Source organism: Prionailurus bengalensis, chromosome B3, assembly GCF_016509475.1.
Source record: "Prionailurus bengalensis isolate Pbe53 chromosome B3, Fcat_Pben_1.1_paternal_pri, whole genome shotgun sequence".
Classification (NCBI taxonomy): domain Eukaryota; kingdom Metazoa; phylum Chordata; class Mammalia; order Carnivora; family Felidae; genus Prionailurus; species Prionailurus bengalensis.
In genome coordinates, this window is record NC_057355.1 from 68493317 (window position 1) to 68515937 (window position 22621).

General features: G+C 42.0%; 1 protein-coding gene and 1 long non-coding RNA gene across 4 annotated transcripts in view; one reads left to right on the forward strand and one right to left on the reverse strand.

The window, feature by feature from the left end:
• LOC122468825 (neuroendocrine protein 7B2) overlaps positions 1-19880 on the forward strand; it is a 59839-nt gene extending 39959 nt beyond the window's left edge. Inside the window, exons 3-6 of one of the 2 annotated variants that reach the window (XM_043555722.1) lie at positions 3670-3819; positions 8339-8451; positions 15590-15643; positions 19304-19880. In XM_043555722.1, the coding sequence (XP_043411657.1) occupies positions 3670-3819; positions 8339-8451; positions 15590-15643; positions 19304-19399 (413 nt within the window). In that variant the 3' untranslated portion in view covers positions 19400-19880. The remainder of the gene's footprint in view (positions 1-3669; positions 3820-8338; positions 8452-15589; positions 15644-19303) is intronic. The other variant, XM_043555723.1, reaches the window with a different exon arrangement.
• The window catches only part of LOC122468826, a 42202-nt gene continuing 38837 nt past the window's right edge, over positions 19257-22621 (reverse strand). For both annotated transcript variants that reach the window (XR_006293330.1, XR_006293329.1), the window contains exon 9: positions 19257-20511. This is a non-coding gene — a long non-coding RNA (uncharacterized LOC122468826). The remainder of the gene's footprint in view (positions 20512-22621) is intronic.

A 22621-nucleotide genomic window follows, 5' to 3' on the forward strand; every position in this document is an offset into this window, starting at 1 on the left:
TGTGTGCTCAATACATATTCTTAAAACTGACTAACTAATGATTTTGAAATATGTGTTTGGGGGGCAACTGGGTGGCTCCGTCGGTTAAGCATCTAACTCTTGATTTCAGCTCAGGTCATGATCTCACAGTTCTTGAGTTTGAGTCCTGAATCTGGCTCTGTGCTGACAGCATGGAACCTCTCTCTCTCCTCTCCAGAGAGAGGAATTCTCTCTCTCCCTCTCTCTCTGCCCACCCCCCCCCCCATAAACTTAAAAAAATATATGTGTTTGGTTGAAACTACGACAGATGGAAGAAATAGCATCCATCGCATCATAACGTGTTAATTGACCTGGTTTCAGGTAAAATAAATTAACATAATCTAAACATAATGAACCAGATAACTAGCATTTGGTTGCAAACTCAACTATATCATTTTTCTTATTATTTCCTATCTGTGGTTTCTTGTCTATAACATTTAAGCTCCTGGAGAGCAAAATATAGCATTTGTTGCTTCCATGTATCTCCCACAGTCCCTACCTCAGTGTTTCTTGATTCGATGTCATTAAATGTAGTTTTAAAAGAGCCTGTGTTATAATGTATCTGCTTGGTGCTGAACATCTGCTTCCTAACAAGTGCTGCATTCATTTTAATGGCACTGGTGCACAGAGGTAAACAGAGCCTTGGCAGGCCTTCCATAAAGGAAACTGTGTTTGCTTCCTTCATTAATTACTAATGGAGCATTAAGAAGACATGTATTCTCCCTTAAGCCAAGTTGGATAATTCCTGGCACTTAAGGCTAGGGTGCTTTCAAAAGTTGAGACATGTATTCACACAGCAGAAAGCATGCCCTATGGCGAGCACAGGGTGGCTCCATTGCCAAGACCGTACAAAGCTTCAAATATATCAGTACCAAGTGTACTGTGCTGTCCGTTGGACCTTTTGCAAGTCTTGGGTTAATGTGGGATAATAAATATAAATCCCTAGAATGTCTCTGAAGGCAGGCATCACAACAAGACTTGGAAAAACCACCAGAAAGATACATAAAGTTACAAATAAAAGGATGATCAAAGATTTACCAAGCAAAACAACAGAATGAGAGTGGCAATGATAATAGAAGAAAGATGATTTGTGAATTAATTTTTTACTTAACAGCCAATTAATAACACAATTAAAATAAGAATTTATGTTCTCGAATGTGGCAACTAACACAGCCTCAAAATGCTAAGCAAAAACCGCAATAAGAGATTGAGAGATTTATTGGTAATAGTAGATTTTAACACATAACCATCAGAGTAGGATGGGTTAAGCCATCAGATTATGATAGATATAAAAATACATCTCATTTTAAATATTTACATGGATATTTTTAAAAAATATATGTTTTTTTAATGCGGAAATTTTGCAGGCTACTCATTCTCATTACAAAATAATGAATTGTAATATAAATGTAAATGAAACAATCCAGCCATGTGATGATATCTATATTTGGGGGCTAGAGGAATTTGAAATTAAAGGAGGTACAATTATCCTTTTAAGGATAAACTTTAATCAGACGTAATGAATTAAGACAGAGTAATACAAAGTCACTTCAAAGACAGTGTGATTCCTAAGACACTAAGATCTAACCATGATTGTACTGAATATATTAGTATTTCCAAAGAAAAAAATGTGTCATTCCATAGGGGAGCTGGTTCAGTCAAAAAAGCAAAAAAAAAAAAAAAAAAAAAAGTGTCAAAGCAATAACCTTGGCACAGCTCCTCCAGGGGAAAAGGGTGCCTCATCCAACTGGACTGAAACAATATAACCTATTGGCAAGACTGTCCTCTCTGGAGGTACAAGTGTGACTCTTGTAGCCTGATTTTGGTACTAAATTCATGCACACCAACCAAGGCACCTTTTGGCTCTTCATGTATAGGATGTACAAGTCATTAAGAGAGCTATGTCCCAATAAAATTACTAAATAGGAATTCATTCCAAGAAAAGTCTGCTTTAGTGCTGGTAAAGTAAGCTTCCTGAACCTTATAGGATATTAAGTCTACAAGAAGATAAAGAGTCTCAAAATTGGCATACGTTATGTATAAGTAAAGCAAATTAGACAGTCTAAGTTGTTTTTATTTACTGCTGTGCCTTGGTGCTCAGAGAAGGTTTGCTATGAAGGAGGCACTTAAATATTTGTTGAAAGAATGAAATAAGTGAGGAAGGGCAGAATTATTTAACAAATGCAGGTGGGATAATTGGTTACTTATTTCATAGGCAATGAAACACGTAAGGACTAAAAAGTTAATGTAAAAACTAGAAAAACTAAAATACCCAAATTTTGGTAGTACTTCTGAAAGGACAACGACTTTGTAAATTTAAAAGGTCAAGAAGAAATCACAAAGGAGAATAACAGCAGTAAATCTGATGACATAAATATTAAAAGCTTATGTTTGCAAAATATTGCAATATGTAATAACCAGAATTCAAAGTCAGACAAAATGGGGAAGTGCTGCAGGGAATGTAACAGCCAATGTCTTGTCACCTTTATTATGTAACGTTTTCATGCAAATTGATAAGAGAAACATTAATATTCCAAGAACTAACAGACAACTTGCATGAAGAAATTAGAGCTCATAAATAAACACATGGAAATATATTTGAGCTGGCAATCAAAGACATTCAAAATAAGACAGTGGTTTTTCTAAACACCTTTTAAATTAGCAAGAAAAACAAAAATTATTTTTATAAAACTCAATGCTGGTAGAGATGTTAAAAATGGTGTTCTTATATTTTGTTGATGTTATTTTATAAATTGGTACCTCCTTTTTGGAAAACAGCTTGGCAATATGATATAAGGGGCCATAAAAATATTTATAGCCTTTGACCCAGTAATTTGACTTCTGGGAATCTATCCTGAGAAAAATTAATCCAAAATATGGAAAAAATTAAATTCCTAAGAGTAAATTGGGAAATACTGAATTTCCCACAACAGGGGAATGATTAATATGTTGTGGTAGAGCCACTGCATAAAAAACAACATAGCCACTTATAATTATGTGACTAGAGACCATGCAGCCACATGGGATGATGCTAGTGCTTTAATATTAAATGAAAAATGAATACACACTTATATATAAAAAGATATGCAGAGGAGAAAGGATTGGAATAAATATAACAAGTTTTAAATGGTTCTACAAAAAAAAATTTAAAAAAAATAAATGGTTCTACAATGGCAGGAGGACAGTGACTTTTTTTTCTTTATTTCATTTCATTTCATTTATTTCATATCATTTTTATTTTTTTGGAAATGTGTTGTCTTTCAGCCTGTTCTCATACCTGGATGCAATTGCCTCTCTTTCCCTTTCTCTTCCCCTACCCTGTCACCAAATGTCACCCAAGTTCCAACTGGTTTAAGAAGCCCTCCCCATCCTATCAGCCAAATGAAACTCTTCCTTAACTATGCTCCCATAGTCCTGTATTAACACTTCTCTTATGGTATCTCATGTGCCTTGTATAAAAATGATACACATGCAGCAGGTGTCTGTTTCTACAACTAATGCTGTAAGCCTTAAAGGGCAGGAGCTATTTGATTCCTGTTCTCTCCCTCTACAGCATGGATCACAGTGCTCTGCCTGTATGGTATGCCTGAGTAAATATTAGTTGAAATGAATTTAATTGCATTGAAGTAAACTACTCTGATTCCCTGGCAGGTGGAGCTCATGAAGGTCTTCAGCACTTGGGTCCTTTTGGCAACATCCCAAACATTGTGGCAGAGTTGACTGGCGACAACATTCCTAAGGACTTTAGTGAAGACCAGGGTTACCCGGACCCTCCAAATCCCTGTCCCGTTGGAAAAACAGGTAACGGGCATGCCCTTGGGTTCTCATGGTTGGTAGATAGAGTCTTTGGGAGGAAATTAAAAATTCTAACATCAGCTACAAATATTCTGAGAAATAGTATTTCTATTCTAATGACCCCCTATGTATTTGCAAGTAGATTGTAATGACCCACTATGTCTTCATAAGTAGATTGGAAAGAGAAATTTATTCTAAAACCGTTGGTGCATTCTGGTGGTCAGATACACCCACATCAGACTCTCTTGCCAAAGCTTTGCATTCTCTCCCTCTTTAGGAATTGATCCGTTTTTTTCTGCATTTGCTACTATTATAATAACAATGGTGAAAGATTTTCTTCTTTTTGCCTTTTCTATGCTATAGTTGCTTCCCATTTTTACTATCTTTGGAACTTACTAGTTTGTGGATTATCCATGTCCATCTGTTTTCCTTACTTCCTTTGACAATCATTGTTTCAACCATGTCACAAACAGCACCTACCCCGAAATATTTGTTTGGAGTCAGGAGGTGACATGAGAGACAGGGCCCAGGACGATAAGAAGTTGGTTAACAAAGAAGGTTGAAACTTTCTTTGCTACTCATGTGTCCCTCCCACTTTCCTACTCCCTAATGCCAAAAAGCATGAATGTAAGCAGGCTACACTTATGGTAGGCTTCAAGCAGCTTACCTGGGTCATTAAGAGTGGTGGCTCTAAACTCAGACTACCTGGAGGCACCTGGGTGGCTCAGTAAGTTAAGCATCCAACTCTTGCTTCCTGCTCAGGTCATCATCTTGAGGTTCGTGAGATCAAGCCCCATGTTGAGCTCTGCACTGATAGCATGGAGCCTAGAATTCTCTCTCCCTCTCTCTATGCCCTTCCCCCTGTTTTTGTGCTCTCTTTCAAAATAAATACGTAAACATTAAAAAAACACACTGAATTCAAAACCAAGGTCAAGATACATGACCTCGAACGAGTTAACTAACCACTTTGCACCTCGGTTTCCTCATTTGCAAAATGGGGGTTGGTGTGGGAATTAAATGAAATTATCCACGTTAAGCACTCAGCGCAGCACTTCCCACAAAGTAAAAAATTCGTTAAATGGCATCCTGATTATAATTGGTTTTCACTAATAAATAACGCTCTCGTTGAGCTTGTGTTAACTTCTAGCACCAGAGTAGTCTTTTCCTCCAAGCCTACAATAATAGTGGGTATTTATTATCCCTGCTTCGCATGTATGGAAACTGAATCTTAGAGCATAGCGTGTCCAAGCTTATCTATGTAGCAAGTAGCTGAGCCAAGACTCAAACCCAGGCCTAGCTGATTCAGGACCGTGTGCTCAACCACCATGACATATTGCCTTGCTCACTGGCCCCTCAGATTTTCTTAAACACAATGCAGGCTTTCTCTGAAAGAGGTTTTCCCTGAAAGATATTCCTCCTTTCATTTAGGGTAGGTGTCTGATTTCTGTGGGGTACAGAGCCTCTGCAACAACCAGAGTCACTGGATGTAACCTAGCCAACGTAGAAATACTGGCCCATGACCTCAGGAAAATCTGAATCATTGTACCAAGCCAATCACTTTAGCCACGTTTTACATGCTCATAGCGTTTGGGATGGGTAGAAGGAAAAACCAGTTCAGAATTTGAAGAGCTATAGTCTTCCAGGGGATTTGGTTAAACTGATTAGATATGATATGGTACAGTGGTTCTTAAAGTGTGGTCCCAGACCAGCAGCATCAGCATTACCTGGAAACTTGTTGGAAGTGCAAATTTTCAGGCCTTACCTCAGACCGACTGGGTCAGAAACCCCTGGGATAGGACCCAGAAGTCTGTATTCTAACCTGCCTTCCATGTGATTCTGGTGGCTGCTAAAGTTTGAGAACCACTGTTGTAGGAGATTGGACAGAGTTTGAGCCGAGAGATCTGAGGTCTAGTCCTAACTGTTGTATGTCAGTCCACTACCCTGCGCCTCAGTTTCTTCATCTGTAAAATGAAGACATAGTCAGTGCCTTAAAGGACATAAATGTTGTTCTAGGTTAACCTGAGAAAGGAAAAAGTCCAGATCTGTGTAATCAAGCACTAGTTTTATGCATGCCAGAGCTCTGAGACGAGGCAGTCAAGGTGGGCTGGTACAGTTGGGTCAAATTACAACTCCCAGGCCCCTTCTTGTTACACACTGTCTGCCATTTTCTTTGCTATTTTCCACTAAGCTAACATTTCTCGTTCTTTGTTCTACCATTATTTTCATTCTAAAAAGGAAATCACTAGCTAAATTTAGATATTATTTGTAAGAAATTGCTTGAGTTATGCTTCACTGAGAATCGTGACACCACACAGTTGAGCAATCCAAGAATAAAACCTTGGCTTCTGGGACGCCTGGGTGATTCAGTCAGTTAAGCATCTAACTTCACTCAGGTCATGATCTTATGGTTTGTGGGTTTGAGCCCCGCGTCGGGCTCTGTGCTAACAGCTCAGAGCCTGGAGCCTGCTTCAGATTCTGTGTCTCCCTCTCTCTCCACCCCTCCCCTGCTCACACTCTGTCTGTCTCTCTCTCAAAAATAAATAAACATTAAAAAAAAAAAAAAAAAAAACCTTGGCTTCCCTCTCCCAGGCCATGCTCTCCTCTGATTCATGGCCCAGCCACCCAGGATAGAGCAGCAGAACATGAAGAGGCCATCCCCAGGGATAGGATGTGAATCCCAGGGCACACTTTCAGGCCCCGAGGTACCACCATTCCCAGAGCAGGGCTTTATCTCTAGATCTCAGTCTGGGCCCACTCCTAAGTACTCAAGAAACAATTATGAAATGGTTGTAAAGCTGCCATATGCAGACTGTCTGAACTCTTTTGACTGGCTATCCCTTTCCTACAGGTTAATTGCTGCAGATGAAGAAGTTAGATAAATAGTTCAGTGAAAAGTAGGGAGCCATGTTAGGGATTTGTTCGAATGCTAATGACTTGTACACGAGAGCTTCATGCTGCTGAGACAGTGGGTGCTTCAAGCTGCTGGAAGGCTTCGTTCAGACCGGTCTCGTGAGACTGAACTATCTAGCTGGTTGTAGTGGATCCCTTGTAGCACTGACTTTGATGCAAAGGGACTCTCTTTCCTCCCCCTAGCCCTGCACAAAACTCACAATCCGTCCTCTGCTCCCCACCTCCCCATCCTTTTAAACCGCTATCTAAAAGCACATTAGAGGGGCGCCTGGGTGGCGCAGTCGGTTAAGCATCCGACTTCAGCCAGGTCACGATCTCGCGGTCTGTGAGTTCGAGCCCCGCGTCAGGCTCTGGGCTGATGGCTCAGAGCCTGGAGCCTGTTTCCCATTCTGTGTCTCCCTCTCTCTCTGCCCCTCCCCCGTTCATGCTCTGTCTCTCTCTGTCCCAAAAATAAATAAACGTTGAAAAAAAAAAAGTTTAAAAAAAAAATAAATAAAAGCACATTAGAGACAGGAAAAAAAGGACTTGTTTTCAGAGTATCATGTCTCATAATGATAAGGCTTAGGTAAAAGCAGCAGTGAAGTGGAATAACCTTTCTTGGGTTTGATTGAAAGACATGCTTTATTTCAAAGAGCAGTCACAGTATAAATTGTCATTTAAAGAGAGACGGTGGCAAGGAAACGAGAGCAGGTGCTCTACATGTGATCAACTCTGTTCCTCACAGCTACTCAGTCAAGTCCTTGATTCTGTCCCTCTTATAGATGAACAGATGGGCTTAGAGAGACAAAGGTAACCTTCCCAAGGAAGTAAGACCATCTGTCAGTTATGAGCCAGGATGGGAACCCTGAGCTCTTGGTCTGTCTGACTCCAGACTTACCCCATCACCACTATAACACACACCAATACTGTCTGGTGATTGTTGTTCTTATATAATGTGCTTTCTCCAAGAAGCCGAAATTGTTTCTAAAGAGCTCACGCAAGAGAAAACACAGTGACGCATGTGGAATGGAAGTATACTAGTTAAGGAAATATTTGCTCTCATAACAGATAGAAAATCATGGTGGTAACACAATAGAAGTTTCTTTCTCACTCATGTGAAATCCTGCCAGAGGTGGGTGAGGGTATGGCAGAGGTAGATGGTTCAGCAACCCAGACTGCCATCTTTCATCTTTACACTTGACACCCACAGTTACCCTGGTCGGCAGCAGGTAGCAAGCAGAACAACAGATGGGAGTGGGGGGTGGGAGGGAGAGGGGAGCATCCAGGAGGTTTTTATGGGCCAGTCCTGGAAGTGGAATACATCACTTCTGCCCACATTCCACTGGCACGAACTTGGGCATATGACTCGACCTGACTGCAGGCAGGGCAAGACTGGGAAATTAGCTGGGTGCCGAGGGGGAAAGAAAAGTGGGTTTGGTGAACTGCCAACCAGTCTCTGCCACAGGTGGGCAGAGGAGTGAGAGTTCAGGATGAGCAAATCCAGTGGGAAAGTGACTTAGAGTGACTGATGTGGATAGATTCTGGCCTGTGGATATCTAGTTGTTTTTAATAAGTTAACTCTTAGAACCACAACAGATACCTTGGCCATTCCTCAAAAGCCTTTTGCTGTTTGCAGTAGATGATGGATGTCTGGAAAACACCCCGGACACAGCAGAGTTCAGTCGAGAATTCCAGCTGCACCAGCACCTCTTTGATCCAGAACATGACTATCCAGGCTTGGGCAAGTGGGTAAGTCAGATCTTAATGACTAGTAGATGTTACACTCTGGTACTGATGGCAGAGATGAGCAATAGGGTGGGGTGAGAGAAGAAAAAATGTTTAGAAGGTGATTTTTTTCAGAAATTTCTGGTTGAGAGGCATGTTAGTTAATTACCAAACCACATGCATGTCTAGGACGCGATATACCAACCCATCCCAAGTCAGTGATCTCTAACCTGCTCATCAGCTGTAGTCTCCAAAGGCTTCTACTCTGGTCTCCTCCACAGCCTGTGTAAGTCTTGTCAGTGTTTCACAAAGCACATATAGGAAGTATATGGGTTGTGGGTTTTTTTGGTAAAAAAAAAATTGCCAATTATCTCTAGACTGAGGGAGATGATCTCTGCAGAACCAAGGAAAAATGATGCCAGAAGCTTAGACACAGACAATGTAATTCTGCTCTATGGAAAGAGAAGGAAAATTCCAAAATGTATACCAGTGAACTTGCTGTCAGTACCCGGCAAGAATCTATAACTGTCCGTTAAGAAAATTGTAAGCATTTGGAAGGAGAAATCATCACCATTTGGCATATGTTTGTTAAAAACAAGTTTTGTCGATCTATTTGCCAGCGTTATTCATTGACTTTGCCAGCTTGATGAGGGAAATGAAGTGAACGTGGTGTATTTGGACTTCGGCAAAGTACTTGATGAGATCTTTCATGATCTCCTGTTGAAAGAGGTGGAGAGATACAGCCTTGGCAAGAGAACATCACCAGGAGGGAGCTTGTTGAAGAGTCCATCCATGTCCATAGGGAGGGAGACTCCACATGGTGTCCTGCATGTCTTAGTACTACCCCATTCCACATATTAAATATGAAATTGTAATAAAATATTTTGAATAAAAAATACTGAACAGGTACTTACCAGATTCTCAAATGATGATACAAAGTTGGAAGGTAGAGCACTGAATGACAGAGTCGGGATTCGAGAAGATCCCAACAGGCTGGAACAATGGGTCAAACAGGATCACAGTTGAATGGGAATGGAGCTATGTTCCTGTGGTTGGGCCCGTGTAATCAGATGCTGAGAAAAGTGGAAAAATCCTAAGGAGTGTTAATTCGTGGATAAGCAGGTGGTCAGTACATCTGTGGAACGAGTGAATGAGCAGATATTCCTGCCTAAGCACTTCTAGAGCTACTTGTCCCTGCTCAGCTCATTGCTGGCAGCTGACCTTGATTCCTTCATTACTGGGACTATCTTAGTCTTAGGAGTAACCTCCTTCCCTTCCTTGCACTGTTTTAGAGAAAGGTGCCTCTCCTCATTAATTACCACTTTCATTTCTCCATTATCTTGCTTTAATATTGCATTCAGTTGCTTCAACCTACCCTCACCATATACACTTTCCCATCTTAAAACAACAAAGCAATTTTGCTTTCTCCAATATGCAATAATTCTTTTAAAAAATTTTAATGTTTATTTTTGAGAGAGAGAGAGAATGAGTGGGAGAGGGGCAAAGAGAATGGGAGACACAGAATCCGAAGCAGGCTCCAGGCTCTGAGCACAGAGCCTGGTGTGGGGCTCGAACCTACAAACCACAAGATCATGACCTGGGCCAAAGTGAGACACTTAACCGACTGAGCCACCCAGGCGCCCCTCCAACATGCAATAATTCTATTTCTCTTCTTTTTTACAAACAGTTTGGTTAGGGAGAGATGGTTCGCGGAGCCATTCTGAAGCCTACTAGTAGAATTGAAACATGTCAAATTACAGAGGTAGACATCTATAGGTTCTTGAATAGGAGACTGAAATCATGAAAGTCTTCTATAAAAGAAATTATTTCTGGTGCCATATGGAAGGATGAAAGAGAGAAGAGTAGATTAAAGGAAATAAAAAAGTGTAGGAAGTAATTCCAGTTATGGAGGCCATGAACATAGTAAATTTGAGTGAACCTCGTCAATGTGATTAGAATCTAAGACATTTCGAAGGCAGATGGGGAGCCAATTAGAACTGGTATATGGCATAAATATAGTAGGAGGAGGATGGAAGAGCTATGTCAGGTTTATGTGAAATGGATGGCATGAACTTTTCTTCTGATGGAAATTTTTAAAGAAAGGAATAAAGAAGAGAGGGAGGTAGGAGGAAAAGAGGGGAGCAGAGAAGGTGGAGAAGAGCAGGAGATAACAGAGGAGCCCCAGGAAGGAATCCGCAGGAGACGGGCAAATCCACAGAAGCAAGGGCCAGTTTCAGCAAAGAACAAGTGGAAGATGCTAAGCCTGCTTCGTTCCAGATGCTGCGCTAGGTGCTTGATCTATAACAGTCTCTGAGACATGGTGCTGGTCTTCAATGAACTTACCACCTTGTGGTTGAGAAGAAATGTCAAAACACAACAAACCCAACGTAGCACGGTCTGGCTTCATGTTCTAGCTATGCTGTGATCGCTAGGAGGTACAATTACTGGCAAAGAGGGAAGATAAGGGCAGATAAGGAATATCTAAGATGGAGGGCTTGCACAGCCAATTGTACAATTGCCAGCGAGGAAGTTGAAGGCAACACTGAAGTCTAAGGTGAGAAGGGCCCCTGAAGAACGGGTAGGTTGGAGATGAGCAAAAGGAAGCAAGAGTGAGACTGGGAAAAGTGTGAGTGAGGGCAGAGAGCCCTTTTGAGGAAGCAGGAGAGATGGAAACTTCTCTCCTGCCAACTTTCCTTGCCTCTTCTTGAAAGCCTGGATAGATTACTATTACAGATCAATGACCAGAAACAATGTTTACATGCCTTTTATCATCAGTAATTATGTTTATTTAAACCTAAGTTTCTCTCATTTATTTTCTCAGTACCACCTGGCAGTGAACATGATTTGCTTGAACTTCACATGGTAGTGGGAATCGAGTACAGTAGTCTTCCCGTATCCAAGGGGGATGGAATGACGGTCTCAAGCTTGTCCTAAGCTCAACCAGATTTTAAGTTAACAACGTAATTATCTTAAACAAGAACAGTGCACACAAGACCACGATTCCTTATATGCTAATAATGTTTGCCTGTCTTTGACATTGGCTGGAGCTCAGCTGGGTCTTTAGCAATGATTCATATATTAGAAATATCAGCGTCTGTCTCGTTTCCTGCATTACTTTCTCTTTGTTAATGCATCAAGACAGATTTTTTAAATGCACATCACATGCCTTCCAGGCCCTGTGTTGGGTGATGGGAATGGAGATTGAGAATAATATTAATTGTATTTTATTATATGATAGTAAATAGTAATATTTATTAAGCATGTACTGTGTGCCAGACACTGTGCTAAATACATGAATTATCTCACTCAATCTGCCCATCCCAAACACGCCCATTTTACAGACGAGAAAAAACAGGCTTAGGGGGTGTGAGTAGCCTGCTCAACACCACAGAGCTGATTATCAGCAGAGGTAGGATTTGAACTAGATCTTCTGACTTCAGGAGTTCTTTAAAAACTGGTAGATTTCTTATCTTTTCATGGCTCATGGCTCATCATGTGTCCTGTACTGTGGTCCCATCAAGTCCTGTCTAGGACTGGCTATCTTTTGGATGGTGTGTGTGCCCCCAGTGTGGAGTGGCTATACCCAAAGGCTGGCTCTTGTGGGTGTCAGTCACCCCTTCCTTCACACAGTAATTGCTGACTGCTGCTTAGGAAAATGTTTTCTTGAAAAGCAACTATTTCTCCTTTCCAAGCACTGTTCATATCTTTTCCTCAGCCCGCTGGGTGATTAGGGTCTCTTTCTCCCATGGAACCAGCTGATCATGGCCAGAGCCGACTCCATGAGAGGAACGAGAAGCAAGGACTTTCTCTGCCTTTCCTTGTGTTTCAGGACCTCAACACAGCTGAAGAGTCGAATCCTCTTCACTTTGGGTTCGTCTCATGTTTCCATGTGATTAGGTTTGAATTCTGCCTTTCTGATACGTTCCTCTTAGTGTTTCACATCAGGAGGCACATGATGTCACTCTGTCCCAGAATTGGTGACTTGTTCTAAGTGATGCCTGCCGGTTGTCTCAAGTGTAAAATTACTGTTTTTTTCCCCCCTTTGAAATTAATCATCTGTGGGGAGGTACGTTGCAACTGTATGTTTGGTCCCCATTAAACTTTCAACCAACAATCTTAGTCTTCATCGATGATACTCACTAAAATCAGTCATAACCATCGTACTTGTAAAACAGTGATTTTTAAACTCTATTACTCATTCTGCATTTACTGGTTGCCATTTGACTCTAAACAACAGTCCCCCCTTTTATTCATTTATTTATTTAAAAATCTGTTTATTTATTATCAGTATGGATTGGTTAATTCCTATTATTTATTTTGGCATTCACTCTGTCCTAGATATAGCCAGCAGGAGTCTCCAAGTTGGCTTCTCTTTCCCTTTGACACATCTCATCACTTCTTGAGCACGTTCTTACTTTATGGGACAATTAGATGTTTCAACTCCATTGATCCTTAAACTTTCCCTGCCCTAGCCCTGGATTCAGACATTCTCCATTCCCTGGTTCCATTTAGGAATGGAATTTGAAACCAAGATCTGGGCAGTTGTCCAAAATCTTGATGGCACAATAGAAAGCCCTTTTTGTGAACTCAAACCTGCTACTCACATGGAAAACAGGCTCACCGCTCCCCCATCCCTACCCTGTCTACAAGGAATGGGTATCAGGAGAGGGGGGCTGTTTTCTTCTCATTCTTTTTGTATACTTCTTTTCCCCCCGCACTGTACCTGCAGCCCTTGCCTCACATCCATACAGTAATAGCAGGGCTAGTCGGGAATGCCCCAGCCACTTTCATGCAGGGATGGGAAACTCTCATCCGGCTAATCCTAACCCTGGCTCTTAGGGAAACCCAGGGACTGTCTCTGGGAGGACAACTTGGTAGACCTTTGGCATTTCTTTTCGAATGAAGGTTCTTATTTGTATAATCTGCCCCACAACCTTCTCTTTTTTTATATAACTTGTTTTATTTTTTTATTTTTTAAAATTTACATCCAAATTAGTTAGCATAAAGTGCAACAATGATTTCAGGAGGAGATTCCTTAGTGCCCCTTACCCATTTAGCCCATCCCCCCTTCCACAACCACTCCAGTAACCCTCTGTTCTCCATATTTAAGGGTCTCTTCTGTTTTGTCCCCCTCCCTGTTTTTATATTATTTTTGTTTCCCTTCCCTTCTGTTCATCTGTTCTTTGTCTTAAAGTCCTCATATGAGTGAAGTCATATGATGTTTGTCTTTCTCTGACTAATTTCACTTAGCATAATACCCTCCAGTTCCATCCACATAGTTGCAAATGGTAAGATTTCATTCTTTTTGATTGCTGAGTAATACTCCATTGTGCTTTATCCATTCATCCATCTGCTTTATCCACATCTGCTTTATCCATTCATCCATCAGTGGACATTGGGGCTCTTAACATACTTTGGCTCTTGTTGATAGTGCTGCTATAAACAAGGGGGTGCATGTGTCCCTTCAAAACAGCACACCTGTATCCCATGGATAAATGCTTAGTAGTGCAATTGCTGGGTGGTAGAGTAGTTCTATTTTTAGTTTTTTGAGGAACCTCCATACTGTTTTCCAGAGTGGCTGCACCAGCGTGCATTCCCATGCCCCACAACCTTCTGAAGGAGTTGAACTGAATCGATGCTGCCTTGACCCCCCGGGTGGTGCAGTGGAAGTTTGCCACCCACGGTTGACCAGCTGCCCCACCCCCTCGTTCCAGCTCTGGGCCCCCTGCGCTCCTGCCCACACAGGCAGATGAACCTGATGGTGCACATGAAGAGCCTCTGTCCTGACCTCCCAGCCCCCAGAGCCCTTCCCCAGCCTTGGTGCAAACTCCCAGATGTTCTCTGCACAACAGGAGTTGTTACGTCCACAGAAATGCAACTCCAGAGGATAAGAATGAGCCTCCCGGCGATGTGCTTGTTCTTTGAGACTGTGATCTGCACATCTGCCTTTTCTCCCTTCTAATATTAGATTGACCATTTTCCCAAGTGAGCAGGAGACCGAGGCTGTGGCCAGTATTGGCCTATTGGGTACTCTAGATCCTTCATTCCCTGGTGCAGCCTCCCTGCATAGTCGAGGTTGGGCAAGAGATCCACATTGTAAATTGCGGGTGGGGTAGATTTTAATGAACATGAAAATGATGAAGCTCATTCTTGGCATCTGTCCTTTGTATTTCCAAATGTACCATTAAAAAAAAAAATCTCTATATCCAAAACAGTTCAGAGGATACAAGTGTTGTATAAACTTGGTCCCTAACAGAACTCTGTCATCTCTTTAAAAAAAAATCAATGGCAGTATATTTTATTTAGAGTAAGATGCAATCATCTCTTTCATGCATTATTTCCCTTTGGATAAAAAAAAAACACAAGTAAGTCCCCCCAATACCCCTTCTCCCATTTTGCCTTCAGATTAAGTGTTCTGTCTTTTATAATCTCAGTAGGGAAACCTGTGGAACTTGTGTCTGATATTCTAGAGCTCATTTAAATCCACTATGTGCTTGAAATACAGCAATATGTGGAAACACTTATACAAACTGTGGTAACAGAGCCCGTTTTTTTTTTCTTCCCCCAACATAGCTTTCCTTCTGCCAAGAAGTTTTTTGGCAGTTTTTAAAAGGTTCACTCTATTAAAAATGTTATAGACCAAATGGTTTTCCGATTGTCTTGACTGGGGGCACTGACTTAAGCCACAGGAGGAAAGGTTACAGAAGTCAGGATGTCTCATTTATTTACATAGAGGATTGTTATTAATAGTCAGACACTCCTCTAGAGAACAGTTTATGTGTACAGCTCATAAAAAGGGAGTTGGATACAAAAGTAAAATGAGATAAAACTGTTTGTTTTAAACAAAGGCTGTTCAAAGTGAGGAGCTGAGTTTCCAGTGCCTCTTGTGTTTTAGAATGTCGTATTTTCCTGTTTATATGATTGTTGGTGACACTGGTGTGCCTCGGGGCATTGCAGAGAACTTTATTAAAAGCTACACAACCACCAGTCTTTCTCTTGTGGTCTATCTTTCTGACGCGACATTCCTTTCATCTAACTTTGTTTCCAAAATATGTGTGTGCAAATATCCAGGGGGACACACCAAGTATCGCTTCTAAAATAGACGTTCACCAAATTTGATCCATAACTTCTGTGTTCGTGTTTTCTTTTCTCCCCATTCTAGAACAAGAAACTCCTTTACGAGAAGATGAAGGGAGGACAGACACGAAAGCGGAGGGTAACGTGTGGCTGGCTGAGCTGCTGGTGGGATGCCTGGAGCTTTCTGAGTGTGACCCCTCAGTTGTCGGAAAGTAGCAGAGGCCTTTCATGAGCCATCCTGGGAGGGCGGAACTCGGGTCCCGTGGAACGAGGGCCACGCTCTTGGTTTCTGGGGTGGCCTCCCCACGACTCGGCACATGGTTTTGAGTGGAGGGCTGTTGCATGGTGATCCCACCACCTCCACTGCATTCGCGAAATGGGTGTAGCGTCCCTCCTGTGGGTGTGGGAATTCGGGGAGCACGTGAGGGTGTCTTTCCTTAGAGGGGCTCTGGGCCGCTGGGGGCAGCTGTGCACACATCTGCACTGATTCTATAAACACAAAAGACAGGAACAAGGACGTGCTTGCTGAACTGCAAGCTCCAGGCAATAATTTTGAAGGAATGTAGGGCAAAGGATGAGATAAACCTCATTCCTCCTACATAGCTTTTCTTCACCTAGCCCAGCCCCCTTCTCCAGCCTTGGCACAAATTGATGTGAAACGCTCTTCATCTGTTACATTTGTTTGCCGACCGGTGAATTTGCTGCCGGCTTCCTCATTTACCATCTCAGGGCTGCCTGTGGTGGGAGGTTGGTCTGGGTGTTGTGCGTTGAGCCACTACGGTGTTGCCTCTTGTAAAGCTGAATGTCAAGTCTGCTTTGGATTTCCAATGTATTTAATGGCAGCGAGACTGAATAAGTGATCAGTGACTATTCTGACAATCCACTGGTGCTCTAGTGGATAGAAGTGCCTGGCAACCCCCTCCTCTCCTCTGACCAGGTGCAGGAAAAAGTTAAAGTCCTGTTATTATATAGCAAAGTGCCATGTAGTAACCACATTAGTTAAATGTACAAACCAAACCATATACTCAAGGCCACTATTTCTTAAAAACAGCAAGTGCCTGGATCTCGGCAAAGTTTGGGAACCTGGGCAGTGGTAGTTGTGGCCATTCTGCACAGTTCTGCCAAATCCAGTCCGAGTGCTTGAGAAGGCATAGATCTTCTGGACACGGCATTAATTCACGGGCCCCCGCAACAGAAAGTTCCAAGCCCCTCTGCTGCCTGACACGTGGCCAGTTTTGAGAAGCAAAGTTGTCTGGAAACTGATCCTCCTTGGGAGGGTTAGCAGGGTTATTAGGGGTTTTTCTTGGGTGATTACAGTTTCCATTGGCAAATGGTGACAGGAAGGGTCTGAAGGGTGTAATGTGGTCTTGAGAGAACATCAAGAAATTCTATTTCAGGACCTCAGAATACACATAATTTACCGGTAAGATGGCTCGAGTATCTCCCCATGGCACAACAAGAACATTTCCAAATAAGACCAATGGCCGACCCAAAATGAAAAACTTAGCATGAAGCTTTAATTGTCTCTACTTCCTGGCTCACCGTTCCTTGTGCCCTGACTCGGCTAGTGACTGTGGGTCAGGATTTAGGTCATTTTTCCATGAGACCAGTGATTACCAAAACTCAGAATTCTGGCTAGGACACATGTTATAAAGGATTGTACTTTGGTCTCAACTTCCTCTCCACATAGGAAAGGCCTAGAATTTATGAAAATAAGGGTCATTTTGACCCAGTCGTATCAAATTCTTCCTGTTCTCAGACATCTACAAAAACCCATGGTCATGTCATAAATCCTGGCCCCCTGGGGACTCAGGGGGACACAGAACTTGCTTCCCCTGCCATCAGGCCTCATGCGATGCTCCCATTGATTGAAGAGTTTAATCACCTGCTCAAGTGCACCCATCACCAAGGCTTTCTCCAGTGAAGCTCAGTATCTGCTGTGGGTTTCCAAGGCTCCCAATGGTTCTTCCAGTTATGAAATGGGGAAAAAAAATGTTCTCTCTGTAACCTAGCCAGTCCCTCTCACCCAGGAGAGGAGATAGATACGTAAGTGCCTTGAGTTCTTCAGAGGATACTTAAAATCAAGTATCATTATTATTATTCCTTTTAAGTACAGGATTCAATACTGATTAACATTTATCAAAAAAGTTCAAGTGATTGCTCCTTTTGCTTCCTCACTAATTTACTCCCCCCCGACCCCCACCCCCCAGTATTTGCCATTTTCTGGGTCTAGGTGGAAGGACTTGCTCCTTTGAAAGTCCCTTTACCCAGAGGGATTCTCCCCAAAGTTACAACAGACCCCCAGGTAGTTTTATGTAACTTTATTTGCTTAAATCTAATTGAATTCCACCTGCTTCATGAGTAGAAAGTCAACTCCCCTTTGCAAACTTTAACCATTAAGATGGATCTTGTTAATATCTGAGATCTACTATTTATCTTAAAGAGTTTGTCAACCTTTTATTCCCATATTTGATAAATATGGAAATCTCATATCCTTTTTTAATGTCTTAGAATTTTCAGGTAAATATTGTTACTAAAAAACAATAAAGATATTTATGATATTGAGTACACTTTTTCAGTGCACGCTTGTGTCACCTACCCGGAAATTTTAATATGACTCTCTGGAGTCGGCCAGGCCATTCTCGTTGACAATCTCTGATGTAGAAAGCATTTTAGTTATTTTAAACATGTTAAAGATGCCTTCCCAGCAAAGTACTATGTTTTTGTGACGTGTCACTTTTCAGATATGAGGACGTTGCACACTTTGTAATTCTCAGTTTGTAATGCATTTTTGCTGGATGAGTTGGGCCTTTCGTGATTCATGCATTTAGCTGTCAGAATGTGGAAGGACTTTTACAAAATCTCTTTCGGAGAATGACCTGATCACCCTTCAAAAGAGCCAAGGCAGACAATGTCCCCTTGTCTAGAGAGACCTACCTGTGAACTGCCTCCATTCATCCATGGGGACTTGGGATGGATGATCATTTGTAACTACAGCCTCTTGCTTATATTTTTGTCCAGTTATTGGAAGGGGACTTCAATAAACAAATACCTTCCGAAATTTTTTCTGCTCGGTAAATACTATGTTATAAAGCTCCAATTACTAGTTCAAATCCAAACCTCAAAAAGTGGATATGTATTAAAGAAGGAATGGAAAAACCTTGACTCATTCAGAATAGCAACAGATGAGAGATTTCAAAGTCTTGAGTCCAAAGTAAAGGCACCTTGTGCAGAGCTTACTTCTTTTCTTTAGCTTTTGAACTTGAAGGTGGAAATGATTGCTAGGGTCACTGATGAATCCTCTTTAGGTAGAATGGAAGAATTAGGTAGCATGTAAAAATCAACACAGCAACAGGATGTCCTATGACCAGTCTACAGACACTAATTCCTACTTGATCTGTTGCCTTCTTTAGAACATTCTTATAAAATATACTTTAATGCATTTCACATTCTCTCTTCCACTAAATAAGGCCATAGAACAATAATTTTATTTCATATGGGGCTTGGTATCTAAGTCGTAGTGAGAACTTGTTAGCTGATTCACTCCAAAGCTTTGTGCCAAAGAACTCTTCGGTTGTGTGCAAGACACAATTAAAGACATCTGTCAGTCAAACAGTGTTTCTCAGGCCACTGAGATTTTGAAGATGCACTGAAATAATCATGTGGTAGGTGGTAGGTACCACTGTTACCTTGTTTTTAACCCAATAGGCCAGACACAATTCTCACTCATGTCTTTTCTTTTGTGAGATGTCTGTGTCTGATGTTCAGGTATAATACCAAACTTTTTTTTTTTTTCCAGAGTATCAATCCATATCTACAAGGACAGAGACTGGACAACGTTGTCGCAAAGAAGTCGGTCCCCCATTTTTCAGATGAGGATGAGGACCCAGAGTAGGGTGAGATGCTGGGTAGAAACCCACACGGCCCGTAGGCCTCAGTACTGCTTACGTGCACGTGTTATTAGAGCCCCTGTGAATGGCAGCATGTTTCTAATTTAGACTAGTATGGATGAAAAGCAGCTGTATTTTGATATTGCATTGTCCTTCACACCGATAGCTCTGCTTTCTACCAAATTAGAATAAGAGCTCTTTTCTTTTTAAATGTGGATCTGCAACGGGCAATTGAAATTAAGGTGTATATATCAACAACAGTAAAAAGCAAGACTATGAATGAAATGTCCTCAGATTTCTTGAAATTTAAAATGGTGTTTTGGGCTGTGCTGTTTTGGCCAAGTCTGTAGAAAGCTGGCATTTGATTTTGATTATGTAGTTCACCCAGCCCTTGGGCATTGTTACACATCAATAAAGAAGGTTGTACTCAAGAGGAGGAGCGGACACATTTCACTTGCCTACATCTTAATAAATGTGTATGCAAGCCTTGGTGGGTGAAGCTTTTTTCTTTAGATCATTATAAAAACAATTTACGTCCTTGCTAGAACAAACTCACAACACGATCTCATTTGATCTTAACACTAGTGCTGTGACGTAAGTGGGGCTGGTAGTATTATCCCCATTTTACACGTGGTAGGACTGAGACTCTAGGCTTCCACAAAAATCTAGAAGTGGAGCAAGCAGTGCATGATGACTGAGGTCTTGGGCTTTGAGTTACTGTGTCTTATTCAGCAAATACTGGGTTTCTAACACATGCCAGGCACAGAGCTGGGCTCTGTGGGTGCTTCGGGGGCTCAGACTGACCCCACGCATTCATCAGGCAGCAGAGTATGTAATCCAGGTCGCAAGACATCTCTCCGTGAGCACAGAATAGGTCGGTCAGCGACACTCCGCTTTTAAAGTTTAGAGCTACAGACGCAGGCACGCTCCCCTGTCTGTTTCTGAAAAGATGTGCAATTTTCAACCATCTGAGTCCTCCCAAGCCAGAAAGGCAATTCAGTGGAAGGCTGGTAGGATGCAGTTCACTGGTGAGGTTGTTTCCATGCCTTTTACAACTCTTCACTGTAAAGAAGACAACAGTTTCAGGCTTTGATATCATTGGCCTCAATTTCCTGGTCTATAAAAGGGAGATAGCAGTGAGAAAGCACTGAGGAGAAAGATCATTCTTGGTTTTAATTTTAATGAGTGCACATTAAGTCTAAATGCCAGTGACTTATCTAATAGAAACAGCTTGACTGCCTTCGTTAACACAGGAGTCTGTTACTATCACTTATAAAAACCAAGAAAGGTATTGGCATGTTTTTTCATAGCAAGAGGCATTTTTTTCTAGAGAGCATCAGCAGGCAGTTTTGCCACATCTCATAGCATGATTTCAGCAGCACCCTCGCCACCTGATTCCAAAAGATAGTTCCCTCGCGTTCTAGAGCCGTACAGAGCTGGGAGGGCTTACCCTATGAATCTTGTGTTTTGTGGGCATGTAGTTACTTTTCATTTCAGTTTTAACTCTCTTAGAAAAACCAAAGGATACCTCTTTTTCTGAGATTGGACAGAAGGAAGGAAAAATGGCTACAAGATGTTTTGAGGCCCCAAGGAAGGAAGCGTAGGCAAAACAGGAGGAGATAAGGTCACTGTGCCTGTGTTTGTCCCAGTTGCCCTCAGATGGGTTCTTAGCCCTCCCCTGTTGTCTGAATGACAGACTGGGTTTCCAAGGCTCCCAGGTCAGCTGACCTCTGCCTGCATTTAATATGAGGTCACTGAGAGGAGAGTAAAGGTGAGAGATGGCAGAAAACAAGGTAATTTGTTTTCTGTCTCCGTAGCTGCATCTTCCCCTTAAGGGCCCATCTCCCACTAGGTGAGTATAGCTCCAGCCATCTTGCCTCTTCCCCTGGTCCCAGCGGCTCCAGGAGGCCATGGCCTCTGCCATATTGTTCATCTCTGGGTTATTTCACTCACCCTAGTAGGCTCTTCCATCACCCGTGTAACCAGTTTTCTATATTAAATTCCTTCTGTTTGAAATCTTTAGAATGTTTTCTGTTTTCCTGGTTGGACCTTGACTGATACAATCATCCATCAGGGGAATCAAGAATTAAGCACTGTGAGAAAAATGTAGAACCAAGGTGGGGAACAGATAGCATGATGCTTCTTGATTTTTAATGTAAATATGATGCATTTGGGGGAATATTGTTAAAAATGCACACTCTGATGCAGTAGGTCCAGGGTAGACCTCAGATTTTGGCATTTCTTGTAAGGTGATGCTGATGCTGCTGGTCCATGAACAGCATCTGAGTAGCACAGAAATAGAGGATTAGGAAAAGCTGAATGGAAGTGGGGGAACTGCCCTGACACCAACTTAATTTAGTCTGAATCTATAAGGACCCTGTCAGCGTTGTGTGGTAACCTCATCCAGCCACTCTCAGCACCTTGGGAAGAAAAGCAGAGAGGACAGACACGGGAGTGAGCCTCATGGAGGAACATCAAGAAGTCAAAGATCCTAAAACACCAGAGAAAGCAAACGGAGTTGTCCCATTTGAGATCTGAGCCTTTGTAATGGGTTGAGCCAAGACCAGCGATCCGAGAGGTCAAAAGAATGTAGGAAATGATGTGGACCAAAAATAAAGTCAAGGAGTTGGCAGTTAGGGGGACGATGAGTTTGGATTCTTGACAAAGGAAAATTTTCAAGTGATGGTAAATGATGTCTCAGTTGGGACAACTACAAAAAGGAGTCAGAATAGCGTGGAGCTAAAGATCAATAGACTCGGGAGAAGTAGAAAAACCATGAGGTCAGGGAACAAAAGGCAGAAGCATCAATGTGGGAGGTAAAGTCTTCACGTTAGAGGGGGTCAGGTTACCAAAGTTCTGTATAAAGTCAAAGCTCCACCACAAGCTTGTAGAGTACAGGGTAAAACTGAGAGCCAGGATATTCTGACACTAACTGGAATGCTATGTGCCTACACATTTTTTTCTTCTTACGAAGTTCTAGATTCTCAAAGGGATCTGTGACCCGCAAAAGGTTAGAAATCGCTGTTGAGAGTAGCAGTGTGAGCCATGTTGGCAGTCACTAAGGAATATAAATGTTCGTTATGAGGGGTCCTTGAGAAAGAAAGAAGAGGACAGAAAAACTTCTCCCGTGTAGATTTCTAAAAGAGATCTTCGTGGTCAACCACTATCAATGACGTCACCAGTGGGTGAAAAACCAAGAGTTAATTCCTGATGGTTAGATCAGGCCA